Below are 21,162 nucleotides of genomic sequence, written 5' to 3' on the forward strand. Positions count from 1 at the left end.
GAAGCTAAGTAACTTGTCAGAGGACATAATCTCCCTTCCAGATAGATGCAAGATCCTAGAGAGACAGTCAGTTCAGAGAACCAGGATTGCTGGACTTTCACTTGGAATTCTGGGGTCTCTAACCCTCAATTCTTACAGTAATGATAGCTGTGAGCTAAGGGCCCTATGGCAGGCATTTCGTAAACATGAGCAGCTGGCGGGGAAGGGGGGTGGTGGTTCTATAACATTTTATGTGAGTCTTTTTCTCTCTTTTTTAAAGTTTATAACCAAACCCCACATTCTCCTGTCCAGCCCTCCCTGACTCGGCCCACTTTCCAGAAATAAGCATTTTTAATTATTTCAATAGTGTTTTTGTATTTACTTCCACATTTCTAACTAACATGCCTATATGCTGTTTCTGGTTGTTTCCACCTTGGATTCTACTCTTTGACTTCCTAGGACGAAAAAGAAAATTTTATCTTTAACACCACACATCCTCAAAAGGAATCCTTTTGTGTCTTTCATCATCCTGAGTGTTTTATCTCAAGCTTTAAATCAGTAATCAACATTTACACTATTATGGTCTGTGAATATTATTCATGCCCGAGCTTGTATTATTCTATGATTAGGTTTCCTTTCTTGTAAAACTCTTGCTTACCCTAGAGATAATAACTAATCTCCCTTATCCCTCTCCTCCCATTCTTCACCCCTACCCAGTCTTATTTGTTCATGTGCTTTATTATATGCACACTTATGATTATGGTCAAATTCTTTGCAACACATGTGAATTCCCCAATGCATTCAAAAGCATCAGCTTGTATTTTAGTTGGTGTGTTTCTCTTTCTAAATGTTTTTCTTCTCCCTCTTTCTTTTTCTTTCTTCCCTCCCTCCCTCCTTACTTTTTCTTTCTTTCATTTCTTGGAAACATCCTTCCTAGAGCTGTTACCAAAATGAATGGAAACTGAATAGAATACCAAGCACACAAAGAGAGGGGTAAGCACACAAATAGGTGGGGGAGACAAGTATTATCTCTGGAATAAGCAAGAAGTTTACAAGAAAGGAAACAATCATAGAATACTGTAAGCTCAGCCATGAATAATATTCACAGGTCACTATAATATGAATGCTGATTACTGATTTAAAACTTGTATCTAGGGGAGCTTGGGTGGCCTAGTTAAGCATAGGCCTGGAGTCAAGCCCTGCTTAGGGCTCTGTGCTTAGTGGGGAGTCTGCTCCTCCTTCTCCCTCTATCTCTCCACTTCACCCCTGCTCGTGCTCTCTCTCTTTAATAAATCTTAAAAAAAAAAAAAAGCTTATAGAAGAAAAGCAACTAATTTTAAAATGGACAAAACAGGGGATCCCTGGGTGGCTCAGCAGTTTAGTGCCTGCCTTTGGCCCAGGGCGTGATCCTGGAGACCCGGGATCGAGTCCCACGTCAGGCTCCCTGCATGGAGCCTGCTTCTCCCTCTGCCTGTGTCTCTGCCTCTCTCTCCCTCTCTCTGTGTATCGCATGAATAAAAAAATAAAATCTTTAAAAATAAAAAAAAAATGGACAAAACAGTTGACCAGATACCTCACCGAAGATACGTTCATTACAGGGTATTTACTAAGAAAAAGATGAAAACATGTCTACCCAAAGACTTATACATGAAATATTCATTGAACTTAATCCATAATTGCCCCTAAACAATTGTAAATGTCCAACAAGAAAAGAATAAACAAATTGCAGTCTAGTCATACAATGGAAAACCACTCAGCAATACAAAGGCATGAACTACTGATACATGTAAGCATCTAAAAGTATATATACTGAGTGAAAGCAGCTACATGTAAAAAAACAGATATTTTATTATTCTCCTTATAGGAAGTTCTAGCAGAAGGCATAGGATGCTGAAATATACAGAAAGTTGGCGGAAATGGATTTTAGATAGTACCAATTGCCCGAGCAAAGACAAAATAATGGGAAAGCATGGGGTTCTCCTGGAAAAATAAATTAGTTTGGTAAACAGAGTGCAGATTGAAACAACAGGAAAGCTAGGGTCACATTTCAAAGACCTTGAACTCAGCTCTAATCTGGATGTTGTTTTCTTGAACATTAAGAGCCTTCAATAATCCTGGACATTATTAAAAATTTTGTCCTAAAAAATAAGTAGGGGACTTGGGTGGCTCAATTAAGCATCTTCCTTTATTTTTATATATTTTTTATTGGAGTTCGATTTGCCAACATATAACACCTAGTGCTCATCCTGTCTGCCTTTAGCTCAGGTCATGATCCTGGGGTTCTGGGATTGAGTCTCTCCATCATGCAGCAGGTCACAACACAGAAGACTCTAGGGTTTTATGGGGTCGCTGGTATTATTTTCCCATCCTCCTCTCCAGGGACATTATCCATTACTCTGCTGCTGTGCGAGTAAACATCTCTGAAGAGGGGAAGAAGGCTTTATCTTTAGTTCCCTGGGGTGTCTCTAGCTTCATGACCCTAAACTGTCTCCCTTAACCATTCTTAACTTGGATGCAAATACCTTTACTCAGAAGATCCACATTGAGCAGACAAGTGAGATGTTCATGGAGAACTGTCTTCCAATACTTTATTTCAAGCACAAAACAACAAAAAAAAAGCGTTGGGGGGGAAAAGAAGTACCTTTAACAGAATACAAAATATGAAAAATCAGTAATACAATAATGCTTAGTGTGCTAGGTGATGGAAAGGAATTGCTTAACTTTTTTTAGAGGAAGCCCTTGCCCAAAGAAACATAACTCACTGGAGTCAGCTAATACATAAAAGAAGTTGGATGTGAGGAATCCATTATCAATCAGTGTCATTTTTGGATGCTTATAGAGGTTATCTGACAAAACCAGATTTTCAAATGCAAAAAAGGCTTTGCCACATATTTAATAATTATTCCTGATAGTATGACCTCAAGTTCAGATGTTAGAGACCATTATTTGTTAATCAAATGTATACTGAACGCCCACTATGTATCATACAAAATGGACATGAACTCTTCTGGAGCATTCATTCTAAGGTGGCAGATTGACAATAATATACTACAAAGAAAAGAAATAAAGGGAATAATGGAACAAAAGCTATGGTGGTTAGGAAAATCCTTTAGGGAAGTAACATTTAATCCAATATATTCTCAAAATACTGGGCACTGTGTGTCATTTATTTCAGTAACCTCTTCACCTAACAAGGGTTGGTTCAAACTCATGACCCTGAGGTCAAGAGTTTAGATGCTTCACTGACTGGGCCAGCCAGGCACCTCTGAAGTGAGTCTTTATTTATTTGAGAGGAGATAAGTGGATAGGAGGAACAGAGGAGAGGGAGCAGCTGACCCCCAGCTGAACAGGGAGCCCAATGTAGGGCCCAATTCCAGGACCCTGGGATCATGACCTGAACAAATGATAGATGCTTCATCAACTGAGCCACCCAGGAGACCCTGGAATGTCTTTTAAAACTTAATTCAGATAATCTTTTTCCTCAAAATAATCCTTCAATTGTTCTCCATTTCACTGACAAAAACCCAGAAGCCCTATAATGGACTACTAGACTCCTTCATGATTTTGTCCCCAAATAGTTCCCTGACCTTTCTTATTATTCTTTCCATAGCACTTATCTTTAAGATATCACAAGCCTTACTCATTGTCTCTCTCCTCCACAGAACATAAGTTCCACTATAGAATGATCTTTGCTTTCTTCATTTTGTATCCCAAGTATCTCTAGAACAGTTTCTGAATACTTAACAGTTCACTAAGTTTTCGTTCAAGAATGTAAAGTTACATTATGATTTTATTAGTATTTAAATAGTTATCACATACAATGCTATGTTAACATCTAAATACAACACAGAAAAATACCACAAAATAAGAAACACAAAAACAAAAATCAGGTAAGATTTATTTAATGTGATGGGTGTGCTTGCCTGTTCATAAGTTCATTCCAGTCTGGAACACAGGAGGACAATGCTACCCGCATATCTGCTGCACCATTCAATCCATTTCTTTCCTTTGCTTTTAACTGGGTTAAGACTGAAAACCCTAGCTCACACAAACTAGTTGTTGTGAATGGCAATAATAGTGGGACACTCTTTCTACTTAGCAGAGGAAAGTCTTCCTTTACCTTAATCCAAAATGCTGATAAACTTAGTGTTTCATAATCACTCTTCAATGTATATGACGAACTAAGCTGCAATAATTCACTCTCTTCTTCAGGCACCAAGTTTAATTCAATTACTGATTCTGGGTTTCGAAAAGCAAATGGATCTTTTACCCAGCAATTTTCTCTTAATGTTTCAAATTTCTCTTCTGGAAAGAAATGGTTAAAAGTTTGAGTCAGAGAAGTGAGATGCAACAATATCTCTAATTTTATTTCTTTCAAAATGTTTTCACTAATAATATTCTCTTCAATATGTTGCAAAAATCTTGGAAACATGTAGTAGCTAGGACAGTTGCTTTTAAGCCTCGCTTGCCATAACAATAATGTCTTTCGAAATCCCTGAATACGTTCAACATGTTGGAATATATCACTATTTTTCCCCTGTAGTTTTAAACTCAGTTCATTAAGAATGCCAAAAATATCAGTTAAATATGCCAATTTCATTACCCAAGTATCATCTTCAAAAATACTTGCCAAATGAGATTTTTTTTCAATAAGAAAAATGTGAATCTCATTCCTGAGTTCATAAACCCTGCTTAGTATTTTCCCATGAGACAACCAACGAACTTTGGTATGATATAGTAAGTGGGTATGATTAGTTCCAATCTCTGAACAAAATGTTTCAAGAAGCTGGTTATTTAGTGTGCTTCCTTTAATAAAGTTAACAACTTTCACTGCATTTTTCAATACTTCCATGAGATTCTGTGGGATTTCCCTAGATGCTAAAGCTTCACGATGTATAAAACAATGATTCCATACAGCACCATTATTAGTAACTTCCAGCAATTTTTTAATTACTCTGCTATGTTTTCCCGTTAGGCTTGCTGCTCCGTCACTTGTAATTCCTTTGCAGTTTTTCCAGTTTAATTTATATTGACCAACAATGCATTTTTCTAATTCTGTAAAAATATCTAATCCACTTAGGTGTGAGGCTATATTTAAACAACACAAAAAATCCTCCATAAAATCATCTTGCCACACATATCTGACATACACTAAGAGTGTTGGGCAGCTCCCCACATCACTGCTTTCATCAAGTTGGATTGCAAAATCTATACCAGACTGCAACCGAGCAAGAAGCATGGTTTCTAAATGTTCCGCAATAGTACAAATGCGAAGAGATACTATATTATCACTAGATATAGTTTTTAATTTATCAGCTGATTTGTCATCAAAAATTGTACGTACCATATCCAAACATGCCGGAAGAATTATTTTTTCAGCAGCTGTGTGAGCCATTTTCTCTTTTGCTACTCGATATGCAACCAAGTATGATGATAATAAGGCTTTCTCACTAATGGTGGTAGAACCACCAAGAAATTGTGTTGACAACTTTACATCTTTTTTCTTTCTTTGAAAATATTCAAGAGGCTTATCAATAAGTTCAGAATGCTGAGTTTCTAAGTGTCTTTTTAATTTTGAAGGTTTTAAGCTTTCATTTGCAAGAATATTATTACAAATAACACACTGAGGTCTGTCATTTTCAAAGGGTTTTTCACATTTGATAAAACCATATTTTAAATAATCTTCATTATAACGTCTTGCACTTACTTTTTTCTTTTTGAAATGTGGCTCAAACGAAGTTGAAGTTTGCAAATTAGAGTCAATATTTTTCTCAATATTGTCACTATTCACATTTCCAGGTCCAGCAGTTGAACTTGAACATGCTTCTGCATATTTCACTTCACTTTTCCTCTTTCTTTTAAAAAAGATATGATCCATTTTAAAGTAATTGATTAAAATGTTTTAACTGCCACTAACCAAAATAATAATAATAATAATAATCATATATACATATATCCTAGATAACATCTTTCAAAAAAATGCAGTTTGCAAAACGCATCTCAGTTGAACATTTCAGACTTCACATCTAGTTGCAAGTCATGGTAACATAAAACTAGACTGCTCACCAACTTTATTCTTATGAAAACTGAAGAAGACACAAGTGGACAAAGGACTGAAAAACCGTTTCTTAGCCAGTATATGCTCTATTCATTATATGCCCTCCATTAACTATCTTTTCACATATTGAAATTGACCTCAGTATTCCACAGAGGATTCTGTGGAGCACAATTCTGACAAAGGATTCACTTGATACTTTATATTTTATTTTGTTTCAAAATTTTTTTCACTGTGATTCATAAAACTGATTTCATGACCTATTAATGAGCCACATACAGAATGTGAAAAATACTGATACAGACACATTTTCCTCTGCTGTGCTGAGCTTGAGTATGTCAGCTTGATGATCAAATCAGCAAGCTAATGTGCTAGACTGTTGGCCGGTACAGGAACTTCCTTGAAGTGGTAGGTATATATCTTATATTTTCACTCTTGATACTTTTTGATAGGAAGAGTTTTTAAGAATGCCAGTATGGTCTGACCCAGTGAGGATTCAAGGAGGCTTTCCATAGCTAGGTCAACTACCAGGCTGGACCTGATGATATATTTTTAGAACTTTCTTGGACTGCATCTTTGACCTGTGAATAAGAGCAGAGATACGACATTAATGCTTTACAATGCAGAGAATATTACTGCCAGCTATGGCAACCTTCATGATATCCAAGATCATGGGTGCTGAAGCAAAAAGCCTGAAGCTCTTTTCATCACTATGCTGTATCAGCTAAGGATTATTTCTGTAAGGCAAATCACCTAAACCATGACTGGTAAATAGAAAAAATAATGTCAAGGGGCACCTGGGTGGCTCAGTTGGTTAAGCATCTGCCTTTGGCTCAGGTCACGATTCCAGGGTCCTGGAATCAAGCCCTGCATCAGGTTCCCTGCTCAGTGGGAGTCTGCTTCTCCCTCTCCCCTTGCCCCTCTCCTGCTCACGTTCACACGCACTGTCTCAAAAAAATAAAATCTTAAAAAAAAAAAAAAAAGAATGTCAGTAAAACCTGGAAGTCAGCATCAGGAGTTACAAAGTCTACTTACAAAGCGGAATACAGCAAGCATGAAGGAAGATAGTTCATTTGCCATTATATACTTCCTCTTAGCTCAGTTTGGTTATGTCCATCTTAGAAATACAGGTATTCCCCACTTTCTAAAAGTTCGTGTTATACCATTTCACTTTTAGGACAGACCTACATTAATACCTATTTTTGCTAACTGAAAGAAATCCAAAGAGGATTTTCACTTTTACAAATAAAGCTGTTACCATACTAATGTCTTTGGTAAAAGCAAAGAGGCATAATAGGAACGTTCAGAGAGATTTCATAGGAATGCTCTACTTTGGAAGGGAAACCTGTACTTAATGCACTGCTTTCTTTGATCTTAGTGTATGTGGGTCTTAGCACCATAACACAGCACTTCTTTACACACCCTTCCATCAAGTTGTTTCATCTTTCTGGGAGAGGGAGGGCAAGGCCTTATGTTTACTGTGTTTATTAGAAAGTCAATGTTTTGGGCTGCCGGGGTGGCTCAGTTGTTGAGAACCTGACTCTTGGTTTCGGGCTTTTCTGGCAATATTCCCTTTGCCCCTAATTATCCCAGGTCCAGGTACCTGGCCCCTGGGGGGCAGCCCTTATGCCCTATGGCTTGTTAAAATTAATAAAAATGCCAATTCTAAACCTGATTGGCCTGCTTATCCTCCCTCACTCATTCCTCTACTACACGAGGTGCAGGTGTCAGGAATACCAGGCACCCCTTAAAAATGTGCTGCACATTGTTTGAACGCCATGAATGTTCATCAGCCTGTTGCCACCGTATTTATGTGGGAGCCTAATCTTTTAATAATAAAGCCAGCTTTGAATGAGACATCACACAGAAGGATAACCTTGAGACAAAAAAGATGCTCCCAGAGGGAGGCCATAGCCTTGGTGATATTCTTCTGTGGGACTTCATTAATTATATCTACATGTACTTTACTATTAACAGTAATTTGACAATTGACAAATGTAGGACGTGTATCCATCACTGTGGGATTATACAGTGTGTTCACGGCCCCAGAAATCTTCTTTGTTCTGCCTATTCATCCCTACCTCCTTCCAATCTCTGATAATCACTGATTTTTTTTTTTAATGTAATACAGTTGAAATTATACAGTACATAGACTTTTTGGTTGACTTCTTTTACTTAGTAATATGCATTTAAGTTCCTTCATGTCTTTTCATGGCTTGATAGCTCATTTTTTTTCAGTAAAGAGTAATATTTCCATTGTCTGGATACAAAAGTTTATTTATCCATTCACCTACTAATAAAAACATCTTGGTTGCTTCTAAATTTTGGCAATTATGAATAAAGCTGCTATAAAAATTAGTTGGTTTTTGTGTGAACATAACTTTTCAACTCCTTTGGGTAAATAATAAGGAATCTGATTGCTAGATTGTACATACAGTGCATTTTTAAGGAGGATCCATCAAAAGCTGTATATTTTTTCTTGCTGGAGCATACTAAAATGGGGACACAGATTATACATTATAGTTGTTGAATGATTTTTTTTTTTTTTTTTTTTTGGCAATGGTGTCAACGTTTGTTAACGCATTCATACTGGCTGATTTCAAATAATGCCAAAGGGACTACTCTAGGATCTCATGAGTCATGAAGGCCTAGCATGCTACTCAGTTACCCTGCTGGTGTCTCTAATATGAACTGTCAGAAAACAATGAAATTAGAAGTGAAGGGTATAGATTTGAAGGTATAGGCAGGGGTAAAGGTGGCTGGTGAGATGGGTCACATGATTTAGCATAATTCAGTGAAAAGCAGTTATGTGGAGAGCTAGTCAAGAGAAATCTCTATTTGGTCAGTGAAGTATTGGATAAATGTTAAATCTTAAATTTAAGGACTGAAGGACTGAAACATTATGAGAGGGAAAGCTTCAATGAGCATCCTGGAACAATGCTGGAAAGTGCCAGGAAGCCATCTGAGAAAAAAGCTGTTGCTATAAGAGTAGGGTTGAATTGTAATATGCAATAGCACAAAATGCATCACCTTTTCTCTAGGCTAGTACTGTCTTGGCATAGTTAACTGTTTATAGTAATACAAAGGGTCAGTGCCATCAGGAAGACCTACAAATGGGAACAGAGGTCAGGGCTTATTAGAGTGGTAGCAATTTTAGGTGTTGGTTGCCTTAGAAGGCGCTTAGTATATCAATTTGGCTAGTTATTGTAAGTGCTTTAATAGGCTAATAAGTAGCCTAAGGAGCTAGAAGTCTACTGTATACAGTACCTGCCTAACTTAAAAAGATGTGCATCTTGGACAGAATTCAGTGACCGGTAGAAGCCTTCGACTTAATCTTGGTTAGATGTTTCTTTGAAAGATGGTATCTTCCAAATATTTCACATTGGTCTGAAAAAGGCAAAGTTTTTTTTTTTTTTTGGATGTCTTATGTCCTATCTTCCAAAGTAGGTAGTAGGACTAAAGAGTTTACTTCTCTTGGATGTCAGAGCATGGTGTACATCATCAATGTTTTATTTTTTTTAATTTTATGTATTTATTCATGAAAGACACAGGGACATAGGCAGAGGGAGAAGCAGGCTCCACGCACGGAGCCTGATATGGGACTCGATCCAGGGACCTCAGGATCATGCCCTGAGCCGAAGGCAGACACTCAACCACTGAGCCACCCAGGCGTCCCCATCATCAATGTTTTAAACCAGAACTAAACTGTTGAAAAAAACAACTGCATCTAGATTCCTTTTTAATGAATAAAAAGAGTTGGAGGGAAATGCACAGAAGCCTTGAAGCAATCAGACTCATATACAGCTGCCCTTAAGAGCTAAAAGAGAACAATTATTGACTCTCTTGCTCTTATAGTTAAAAGTTCCAGTAAGGATGCTCATTTGTTTTTAATATTTCTTTCCCTCCAAGATATCTCAAACCACTAGACCTTTTTTTTTTTTTTTAAGATTTTATTTTTAAGTAATCTCTACAGTCAATATGAGGCTTGAACTTACAACCACAAGGTGAAGAGTCACATGCTCTACCAACTGAGCCAGCTAGATGCCCCTGAAACCACTACAATTTTAAGGATAAAATATGCTGTGTCTCCCCAGATATGTTATATTTACCTTATAATGTTAAGAAAAACAGAGCTAAACATGCTCCAAAGTCTTCTGTTTGCCCTCCCTTTTGTCTCTGAAAGGTGCCTTAATGGGAAGTCACAGCAGTTTTGGGGGACAGGTTCAAATCTGAAGTTTTTGGTCGAATCATAAGTTTTGGAATTTTAATTTGAAGAGATACATCCTTAATTAGAACTCAATGTAAATCAGAGCATATACACATAAGATGAGTAAGTACATCAGTGTAATTCCACAGCCCAGATGGGCTCTGATGGGATAAATCCCGTCTGGCCGAAACTTAAAAGATCATAATAAATGTATGCAGTGATGCTTAAGATACACGACTGAGGTTATCTGCTGTGGATAAACCACATTTCTGAGCAATAATGCATTTTAATTAGCTGTTTCAATTAGCTGTTCATACATTTAGCCATCCTTTAGGACAGAATTTCAATTAAGATGACCAACTACTCACACTTGAAGGTTACATTTAATATAGTCTTGTGATATGGTTTCAGATTACTGGTTTTGCACTAATGAATCTTATCTACCTATTCCTATAAGGTGTTTGTCATATGGTAGGTCAATAAATTTGAAAGAATAAATGAGAGAATGAATTACACTATTTTTGCTATTTTTTAGTGTTTTTACTATTACTATTACTTTATTTGAAAAATAAGTTACAAACTATATTTGAACAATTCAGTAACATGTAAGACAAAGGCTAGTAAAACATATTCTCTAAAATAGGATAATCAAAGATATCCTAATTCACCATAAACTACTTATGTTAAGTAGTAGAAAGATTGGTCCTATAAAAACATAAATGTAAACTATGTACATAAATGTAAACTATGTATGTAAACTACGTTTACATTTAGCTTACAAAGCTTAACACCTAAATCTACCTAAAAATAACTCACATAAAAATACTAACGTCTCATTTATATTATTAAGGGTATGAATTATTTTTTTAGAGAAAAACAACTGCCATTTAATCATTCTGGTCTTTTTTTTTTTTTTTTTTTTAAAGATTTTATTTATTTATTCATGATAGACATAGAGAGAGAGAGGCAGAGACACAGGCAGAGGGAGAAGCAGGCTCCATGCATGGAGCCCAACGCGGGACTCAATCCCGGGACTCCAGGACTGCGCCCTGGGCCAAAGGCAGGCGCCAAACCACTGAGCCACCCAGGGATCCCCTCATTCTGGTCTTTTATATTTTTACTATTCCTATTTCAACCCAAGCCTCGAGAGTTTATAATTGGCAATGCTTCAGACTCTTGTATTCAAAAAGTAGTCTTCAAGAGCTTACTCCCTCTCCTAAATCAGATAATTCACTTACAGTAATTGTAGAGGTAATGTATTAGGGTATAGACCTGGTATATGTAGTAATGAAAGCATGGGGAAGTCCTTTTCTTTCTTTTTATCTTTTTTTTTTTTAAGTTTATGTATTTTCTTATTAAGTAATCTCTACCCTCAATGTGGCGCTTGAACTCATCACCCTGAGATCATGCTCCACCCTGAGATCACCCCTCTTTTGACTCAGCCAGACAGCTGGGTTAGTCTTTTTCTAACTGAAATAGGATGCAAGATATCAGCTTAATGAGACATGTAAGAAAATATTACAGGTTTGGGACACCTGGGGGGCTCAGTGGGTTAAGCATCTGCCTTTGGCTCAAGTCATGATCCCAGGGTCCTGGGATGGAGCCCCACATTGGACTAACTGCTCAGTGAGGAGCCTGCTACTCCCTGTCCCTCTGCTGCTCCCCCTGCTTGTGCTCTGTCAAATAAATAAATAAATAAATAAATAAATAAATAAATAAATAAATAAAATCTTTAAAAAGAGAGAGAGGAAAAAATGCTGCTGCTGCTGCAAGTTTGACAGAGAAGGTATGAAATAGTTGTGTAGGAAAGTGGTACTATGAACGGTCTAGGAAAATGCTTCAGGATTTTAAGCAGTTTGCATGAGTATCTTACTTAATGCAATGATCATTATTGCTATAAGCTTAATAGGTGGTCTTTAATTCCCTGCCACTAACTCTTACCTCCTAGTCCTATCTCCATGGTGTTATATTATCTTCTAAAAATACAGCTTGCTTATTTATTTATTTATTTATTTATTTATTTATTTAATTTATTTATAAGTAAACCTTATCCACATGAGAACTGAACCAATCAGGTGTTCTTAAAAATACAGTTTTGATTTGGTTTCCTCCTAATTCAAAAACCTCCCAGGGTCCTGAGCTTGTGCATTCTCCTCAGGACAATATCCTCGAAATCTAAACCTTATCTTTCTAGGTGTCTCCTTCATCACAAATCTTCATACAATTCTACATTTTAAGCTCTAAGACTTTCCAAGTTCTGAAATACATCATGCACATCCACGATTCTGCTTCTGACTAGTATTCTTTTTTAACGGAATACTCTTTAAGCCATTTGAAATCCTATTTATTCTTGAAGTGATTTAGCTCAAATGCAACGGCATTCATCCATTCAACTTAACAGTTAAGTACTTAAAATGTATCAGGCACCGGCCATACAAAGCTAAATAAATAAATAAACAAACAAATAAATAAATAGTGGAAAATTAATATGAGGAAATACCTGTTGGGCTGTTACAATGAATGAACCAGAGTTACATCACACTGACAAATCTTAAAAACAACGTTAAGTAAACAAGCAAACTGCAAAAGGATATTTATTACACTATGCAAAACAGTGCCGTGTACCTAATTAAAATCACAACATAAAGGTGCTTGGGAGGGTGGTGATCTTGGGCCAGAGGGAACAGGATGAGATTGCGTGGGGCCGACAAAGGATTTCAATTCATATTATCAAACAACTCATGTCACTGATTTCTCCAGTTAGGTGGCGGGTACACAGTGCGTTCTACTTTTGTTTCTATATTTTGTCTAAAATATTCTACTTTTTAAAAGGGATATACAAAGCGTGATTCCCTCCTGGAGGCACTGCAGACTGTCTCACAACCAGTAACCTCAAATCACCTTCCGTTTGCTTCCCTTTAAGCACAACTAGACCTTAGGGGCAGGAACTTCCTTCAAGGTGTCCTATCACCTCCGGGTTCTTCCCGGCAGATTCCTGTTCCCTCCGGTCCTCTCGGGCCCAACGAGGCCTTCTAAGAATTTCACCCTGACCCTCTCAGCCGACCCTACAACAGCTCCCCCCAAACCCCGGACTGCCGTCCCCCTTCCCCCGGGAGACCTCACTGCGTCCCCTGAGCAAACCCAGAATGTGCCTACCCCCAGGAACCCCAGAATGTCTCCCGTTAGCAGCCTCTGGTCCACTCCTGTCACGGGCTGCCTTTCTCCTCACCTCCAGCCAAGCGCCGCAAGCCTCTCCTCTGGCCCGCGGAGCGGCGGTTCAGGGCGTCCCCCCATTCCCTACGCAACACCACTTCCGGCCTCGCCCCAGCACCCACAGGCATCCCACTTCCAGCCGGGAGTGGGCCGGCTCGGCCTTCTGCGCACGCGCAAGACCGGACAGCGGGGCCGCATTTTCCCGTCACAGAGCTCGGGCGGCAGTCTCGCGGTATTGCCTTCTCCCGCGGGAGTTATTTAAACGCTCGGGCGGTAACGCCATTCTGCGCGCTCCGCTGCAGGCTGACTTCCCTGAGGCGATTTTGGAGACTGGACGTCCCGTTCCTGAGCCCAGCTGTAGCCCAGCGCAGACGAGGCTCGTTCCGACCGGGTCCCGGCGCCATGGGGGCGGAGAAAATGCTGCTGCCGGCTAAAGAGGCATTGCGGCTGCCGTGGCAGCCGCAGTACAACCAAGCGAAGCTGCTGGTGGCGCTGAACCGCGTCTACCGCACGGTACGCGCCGCCCCGGGCCTCGGCCGCCGCCCCTCCCCCCTTCCCCGGGCCTCGACCGCCGCCACTCCCCCCCCCCCCCCCCGGGCCAGCCTTCCCCAGGGGCTTCCGGGGACACTCTGGACTCCAACCTTCTCAGCTTTCCCGACCCGGTTCGAAGAGGTCAAGAGACCTGCCCGAAGTCGCCCCCCCCCCCCGCCACCCCAGCGACTTCCGGCGGCGGACCCCCGAGTGACCCGCGAGCGCTCGCCTGTCCTGTCAGTCTTTTTTTTTTTTTTCCTGTCAGTCTTTATAAGAGGATTGTAGGGAATTTTGAATTTTAGTACGTTTTACCTGGCTTAGAGACTCCTACTGTACTTAATAATCACAGTCTTGTGTCTCTTAAGGTTAACAGTTCACTGATTTTTAACATGAATCTGCGTTTCATTAAGTTTAAAATAGATACGTAAATATACGTTTATATTTCTGCCCAGTAATGATTTTAGCGAAACACAATTCTTATTGACAAAAATCAGTCAGCACAATTACAAATAAGTGCATCTTTGTCACCAACCAGCTGTTTTTCAGCTTGATAAACTTACTGCCTTTCGTTACCAGAAATAGAAAAAGAAAAGAAAAAAGCATTTATTTTCCTCAAGTTAATTTTTTTCATTTGGCAGGATCACACAATGACAGATTTTTTTTTAAAAAGATTTTATTTATTTATTCATGAGAGACACACAGAGAGGCAGAGACACAGGCAGAGGGAGAAGTAGGCTCCATGCAGGGAGCCCGACCTGGGACTCGATCCTGGATCCCCAGGATCACCCCCTGGGCCGAAGGCGGCGCTAAACCGCTGAGCCACCGGGGCTGCCCTAAAAAAGGGAACAACTATTTTTTTTTTTTCACTAGATTTTTAAACCTCTTTGATTAGTAAATATTTTACATGCTCAAACTACCTAGGAAGAAATGCACTGAGAAGACTCGCTCCTTTCCTTTTTCTTTTTTTTTTTTTTAATTCTTATTTATTTATGATAGTCACAGAGAGAGAGAGAGAGAGAGAGAGAGGCAGAAACACAGGCAGAGGGAAAAGCAGGCTCCATGCACCGGGAGCCCGACGTGGGATTCGATACCGGGTCTCCAGGATCGTGCCCTGGGCAAGGCAGGCGCCAAACCGCTGTGCCACCCAGGGATCCCCTCACTCCTTTCCTAATCCCCATCCAGTACAGTCCCCCATAGTCTTTTACAAATAACCATTTTTAACTAGTTTCTTGTGTATCCTTCAGGGTTTTGTGCAAATACAAGCAAATGAGAATATGTATAGGTTCTTATTTCCCTTCATTCCTCCTTCAGTGTTTTCTGTGTTGTTCTGCACTTTTTTCACTTAATAGTATATTCTGGAAAAAAAAAAAAAGTATATTCTGTATACTCCTTATCATTGTCTAGTTACATCTCATTCTTTTTTTTTTTTTTTTTTAAGATTTTGTTTATTTATCTGAGAGAGAGAGAACGAGTCCGAGGAAGATTAGAGGGAGAGAGAGAAGCACACTCCCCACCAAGCAGGGATCCCAGGACCCCTGACTCAGGACCTGAGCTGAAGAAGGTAGACACTTAACTGAATAAGACACCTAGGCACCCCTTTCTTTTTCTTTTTTCTTTTTTTTTTAAAGTTGTCACACATTCCATTTTGTGGACATACCCCATTTTACAGTCAATGCACTATAGGCTCACACTTGTGTTGTTTCCAGTCTTTACATATTACAAACGATGTTTTTTTGTTTAAGTAATATCTGTGCCCAGTGTTGGGGACTCACACCCTGAGATCAAGAGACATGCTCTACCAACTGAACCATGTTTTATTGAATACGTATTTCCTACATTTGCAGGGGTAACTAATTGTCAGATTGTCTGAAGAGAATTGCTGGGTCAAAGAGAAAATATATTTGTAAATATGGTAATTAAAGTTGCCCTTCATAGAGTGGTCCATTTTATCCTCCCAGCAGCCAAATATGTGAGGTATTGCTTTTTTTTTCCCTTGCTCTTTTTTTTTTTTTCTTTAAGGGTGTGTGGGAACCATTGAAATATAATTAGGGGGATGTTTTTGATAGTAAAATTTGTACGTAAAATCCTGAACAGTGTGAGAACAGGAGTTGCAATGATACACAGTACATCAAAGGGAAATTATAAAAGGCAGTGTTGAATTGACACCAGTGTGCTTGTTGTTTTTAAACTGAAGTGTGTGTATCTTGGTACATTTTTCTAAATAGACTGAAGGATGTGTAGAAGAATCAAAATCTTTTGTAATCAAAATCTTTTTTTAGGGTTTTATTTATTCATGAGAGACACAGAGAGACATAGGCTGAGGGAGGAGCAGGCTCCCTCTGAGGAGCCTAATGTGAGACTCAATCCTAGGACCTTGGGATCCCAGTCTCAACTGAAGGCAGATGCTCCACCACTGAGCTACCCAGGTGTCCCTATAATCAAAATCTTATGCTGCCTTCCTCCATAACAGAAGTAACTCAAAAATAGGGACATAAGAAATTATTACTCGAGTCTATTTTCCTTAATCTGTTTCTGCTGGATGGACAACTAAAAGTTAAGGAATAAAGATTTTAGTTTGATAAGAAAATATTAATATAGCTTGGAGAGTCTTGGATCAGTGCTAGAGATAAAGACATCAGTGTAGTTTGTGGATGATTGGTTTTTATATTTCTGATTATCAGTAAAACATTTTTACAGGAGGCATTTGTTCATACCTTAAAAACATGATAATCTGTAAATAGGAAATCTGCAGTTGAGCAGGAAATGGAATTTGCAGTTTATTACTTGATTTAGGCAAATAGAAGGAAGATAAGACAGTGACATTTCAAGTTATATTTAGTTTCTTTTGAACATACTCTAGAATAATTTTGTCAGTTTGTATTAACATTTACAGTGAATGTATGTATCATTTAAAAATTTACTGGGTTGAAAACTTTAAGAGCTTTTATAATTTAGAGAAAAGACATCTAAGAGTCTAAATTTATATATGATGATAAATAGGGGTGCCTGGGTGGCTCAGTCATTTAAGCATCCGACTCTTGATGTCTCTACTCAGTTCATGATCTCAGGGTTGTGAGATGGAGCCCCATAGTGGGCTTCGTGTTGCCCAATCTGCTTGTGTGTGTGTGTGTGTGTGTGTGTGTGTGTGTGTGTGTCAAATAAAATATTTAAAAAATATATTTGATGATAAATAAGTTTATGGTATGTGTACATACATAGACAAATTCATGTTACATAAAAGTCACCTTATACATTTTTTTCTGCAGAATAAAATATGACAAGCTAATTCACTATATAATTTTTTATAAAGGTTTAATTTATTTTATAATGCTAGCTTTAATTTTAAAAACTTAAGAACCAGTTTAAGGTAATTATATTTAAATGAGCACTCAGGAAAGAAAGATTATTTTTTGGGTTCAAAATTACTGCATTCTAGCTTTGTTCTTTTTTTTTGCATGAATTGTACCTTCCTCATCAGTTATTAAATTGTAGAATTCTGAACTTGGGGAAAAACAAATGGTTGTCATTATAATGCTACCTGGGAATAATTTATTTTATTATTTTTTTTTCTTTTCAGGACTGAGGCAAATAGCAATGAAGTTCAGTGTTTAGTGCACCAGATTCTAAATAAGTTCTTGGGAAATATGCTGGAAAAAGGCCAGATTGATGATGTTTTGTGCATAAAATGGATGAAGGTCTTATTAGACTAAAAGATAAAATTCCATATGTGATGATACAGGCAATCCTGGCTCTTTCAAGGCTTGAGACCTATGGGTAATGATTGCCCCATGGTTAAAGATAGTGCTACTTCATAGTTCTTGTTTGGTTTTGTGTGTAGTAAAGTTTTCCTTATTAAATATATAATGAGAGTGGAGAGTGTGTGATACATACACACACCTCATTTAAAGATAACATTATTTCAGTAGCATCCATTGATACCAAATGGGTATGCTATAATTTACCCAGAATTAGGGCAGACCCACAGGTCAACCAAGGGCTCAGTCGCACAAGATTGCCCCTACTTCAGACACCAGTCACAAGTCTCAGGTATCCCCAAATTACTTGCACTTATACTTAACTAACTACAAATTTTGGAGATTCCTGTGACTGCCACACACCCCCCTCAAGGTATGAAAATTCCAGGAATGATTGACAGAATTCAAGTAAGTGCTGTACTTACTATTAGAGTTTGTTGTAAAGAATACAGCTGAAACAGCCAAATGGAAAAGATGCGTACGGCAAAGTATGGGGGACAGGGAGTGCAGAGCTTCCATGACCTGTGTGGGTATCCCACCTTCCCATGACATTGATGTGTTCACCAACCTGGGAAGCTTGAGCCTAGTTGTTTCAGGATTTTTTTTTATGAGATTGCACTGAGTAGGTATGTTTGATTAAATCATTGGCTTCTTTGAACTCAATCTCTAGTTCCTCTGAAAATTCCATCCTTGTAATCACCTAATTGGCTTTTCAGGTGACTAGTTTCCATCCTAAAGTTATCTAGGGACCTTTCACCCCCACCTTGAATCACCTCATTGCTATAAATTACCATAAAGTTGAAAGGGATTCCAGAATAACAAGACATTCGTATCACTCAGGACTTGCTGAGGCTTTTTGAGCTCTGAACCAGGGATAAAGATCAAATACATTTTTTATTATGCCATAAAAGAATATACCCACTATCTAAGTTGAGAAATGGAATGCTGAGATAACTTTTTAAGGGTCTTGTGGCTTTCTCTAAATGTATTTCCCCTTCCTTTCCAGAGGAAAACACTATCCTAAATGTTAACCATTACCTCGCTTTTCTTTAGAGTTTACTTTATTAGAGTTTTAAGGCTACCTAGATGTATCCCCAAAATATGTACTGTATCTTTGCCTTTTTTCACCTTAATGTAATAGAGTTACATTACATATACACTTTGATTACTACTTTTTCCATGTAGTACTGTTTCTAAGAATCTAAAATCCAAATTTATGGATGTAGTCCATTCCTTTTCTAAGAATCTAAAATCCAAATTTATGGATGTAGTCCATTCCTTTTCACTACTAGACAGTATTTTGTTTTAGAAGTATAACAACTTGATTTATCCAGTCTCTTGTGTACTATTAGGAACTAAACTTCTATCAGCATTCCCAAACATGTGGAAGCATTTCTCTGGCTAATAATGCCTAGAGGCAGTATTACAGACTGAATTGTGTGTCCCCAAAATTCATATGTTGAAGCCCTTACTCCCAGTAAATGCCTCAGAATGTGACTGTATGTGGAGATCGGGCCTTTAAAGAGGCAATTAAGTTAAAATATGGCCTTTGAAAGGTAGCCCTCATCCAACCTGATGTGTTTTATAAGAAAAGGAAATTAGAACATACAGAGAAAACACTGGATGTGTGCACTGCCAGAAAAGAGGCCTCGTGAACCCAAACCTGCTGACACTTTGATCTTTGGACTCAGAGCTTGTAAAACCAAGAAAATAAATTTCTGTTGTTTAAGCCACCTAGTCTATGCTATTTTTGTTATGGTAACCCTAGTAAATTAATATAGTTAGAATTGTTAAATGGTAGAATTATGTACATGTTCAGCTTAATTAGTAATCCTGATATATTTTTTAAAGTAATGGGATTAATTTGCAGTCCTACTAGCAGTGTCCTGAGAATTCTTGTTCTACATTCTTGGCCAAACCTGGTATTGTCAGACTTTACTTTTTCGAGTCTGGTAGGGGAAAAAATGAAAACTGTCATTTTAATTGCATTTTCCTGACAACTAAGAGTTGAATATCTTCATAGGTTTCTTGTTTCTTTATCAATAAAATGTCTTTAAATTTGTGTCCACTTTTCTGTTGTGCTGTGTTTGTTACTGATGGATAGAAGTTAACTTTTTTAAAAAAAGATTTTATTTATTTATTCATGAGAGACAGAGAGAGGAAGAGACATAGGCAGAGGGAGAAGCAGGCTCCCTGTAGGGAGCCCAATGTGGGACTCAATCCCAGGACCAGGATCACACCCTGAGCCAAAGGCAGATATTCAACCAACTGAGCCACCCAGGTGTCCCTAGAAGTTAATTTTAATGGAAGTAAGATCCTTCGGTGACCTGTCCTCTTTATTTTTTTTTTCTGAATGTTGTGCTTTTACATTTGAATCCTCCTATCTGGAATTTTTTTTAATGTTTAATTTGAGGGAAGTACATCATTTTTTCTCATATTAATAACAATTGGCCAGACCTATTGAATAGTCTTTTCTTTCTCCTCAGCTGGTCAACAGTGGCAGCTTTGTTGTCAGAAGTCTACATGGAATGTGGTCCTTTTTTCTGGTCTCTATTCAGTTATAAGTTTTGTCCAACACTAGACCATCATGTTGTGGTTTTTGTTTTTGTTTTTTGGGGTTTTTTTTTTTTTTTTGGTTTTTAGAGTATGTGTGAGGCGATGAGGGGCAGGCAGAAGGATAGTTAGAAATGGAGAGAATCTCAAGCAGGCTCCACACTCCGCGCAGAGCCCAACGTGAGGCTCAATCTCACCACCCTGAGATCATGACTTGTGCCAAAGTCAAGTCTGATGCCTAACCCAACTGAGCCACCCAGGCACCACAAAGTAGTCTTCATAGGTTTTTGTAATCTCTATATCTGGTAGTAGTTTAAAATTTTTGTTTTAAATGATATATGATATATAATTGTTTAACAGTACAACTGTACATGATCCTGAAACTGTCAAATGTAAGAGTAGAGCTGCATATTTAAACATAGAAAATGGGTTTTGCTCCAAAAATTAAAAATTCTTTTCAAGACCACATAATTCAGATCAAACTAATGAGTCTTAAAAGCCATTTCTAATAAGGGACTCAAGTTTGGGGTATTTTGGATGAGGTTTTAGGTGAAAAAGCTGATGGGCCATGAGTCGATAAATTGTTGAAGCTGATTTCGTGTATTAATTTTATACATTTCAAGTGGTTTATTAGTACATACAGAGTATCACTTGTTAGATAATTATATTAGGTCCTTACTACTTTTTCTGTCTTTATGTTAATATTTTATACTTCAAGAATTCCATTTTTTCAACAGGCTAGTGATAATATCAGGTGACATGTACATAATAGATTTGTAAGTCATACTTCTTTTATACTACTATGAAAAATTTCAAAGAGATTAATAAAATTAACCATTATCAGTATTTGTCCAATTTTGTTTCTGTTC

The 21,162-nt window shown here is 38.1% G+C and overlaps 2 protein-coding genes across 2 annotated transcripts; one reads left to right on the forward strand and one right to left on the reverse strand.

Moving 5' to 3' along the window:
- Positions 1 to 1,803: 1,803 nt before the first annotated feature.
- FAM200B (family with sequence similarity 200 member B) lies at positions 1,804 to 13,619 on the reverse strand. Its single transcript, XM_072737750.1, has 2 exons — positions 13,471 to 13,619; positions 1,804 to 6,615 (listed from the first exon to the last, which is right to left on the reverse strand). The coding sequence occupies exon 2, from the start codon at positions 5,855 to 5,857 to the stop codon at positions 3,881 to 3,883; it is 1,977 nt and encodes a 658-aa protein (XP_072593851.1). The 5' UTR covers positions 5,858 to 6,615; positions 13,471 to 13,619; the 3' UTR covers positions 1,804 to 3,880.
- On the forward strand, positions 7,089 to 19,808 carry LOC112922575 (uncharacterized). The gene is made up of 4 exons (XM_026002199.2): positions 7,089 to 7,164; positions 13,477 to 13,967; positions 15,424 to 15,546; positions 17,563 to 19,808. The coding sequence occupies exons 1-4, from the start codon at positions 7,089 to 7,091 to the stop codon at positions 17,566 to 17,568; spliced, it is 696 nt and encodes a 231-aa protein (XP_025857984.2). The 3' UTR covers positions 17,569 to 19,808.
- The last annotated feature ends 1,354 nt before the right edge of the window (positions 19,809 to 21,162 follow it).

The sequence above is a fragment of the Vulpes vulpes genome, chromosome 14, assembly GCF_048418805.1.
Source record: "Vulpes vulpes isolate BD-2025 chromosome 14, VulVul3, whole genome shotgun sequence".
NCBI classification, from domain to species: domain Eukaryota; kingdom Metazoa; phylum Chordata; class Mammalia; order Carnivora; family Canidae; genus Vulpes; species Vulpes vulpes.

Coding starts and splice junctions, on each gene's coding strand:
- FAM200B (XM_072737750.1), bottom strand. CDS start 5,857: ATGGATCATATCTTTTTTAAAAGAAAGAGGAAAAGTGAAGTGAAATAT.
- LOC112922575 (XM_026002199.2), top strand. CDS start 7,089: ATGAAGGAAGATAGTTCATTTGCCATTATATACTTCCTCTTAGCTCAG. Junction 7,165..13,476: donor TGTCCATCTTAGAAATACAG/GTATTCCCCACT, acceptor CCTCACCTCCAG/CCAAGCGCCGCAAGCCTCTC. Junction 13,968..15,423: donor TGAACCGCGTCTACCGCACG/GTACGCGCCGCC, acceptor TTTTTTTTTAAG/ATTTTGTTTATTTATCTGAG.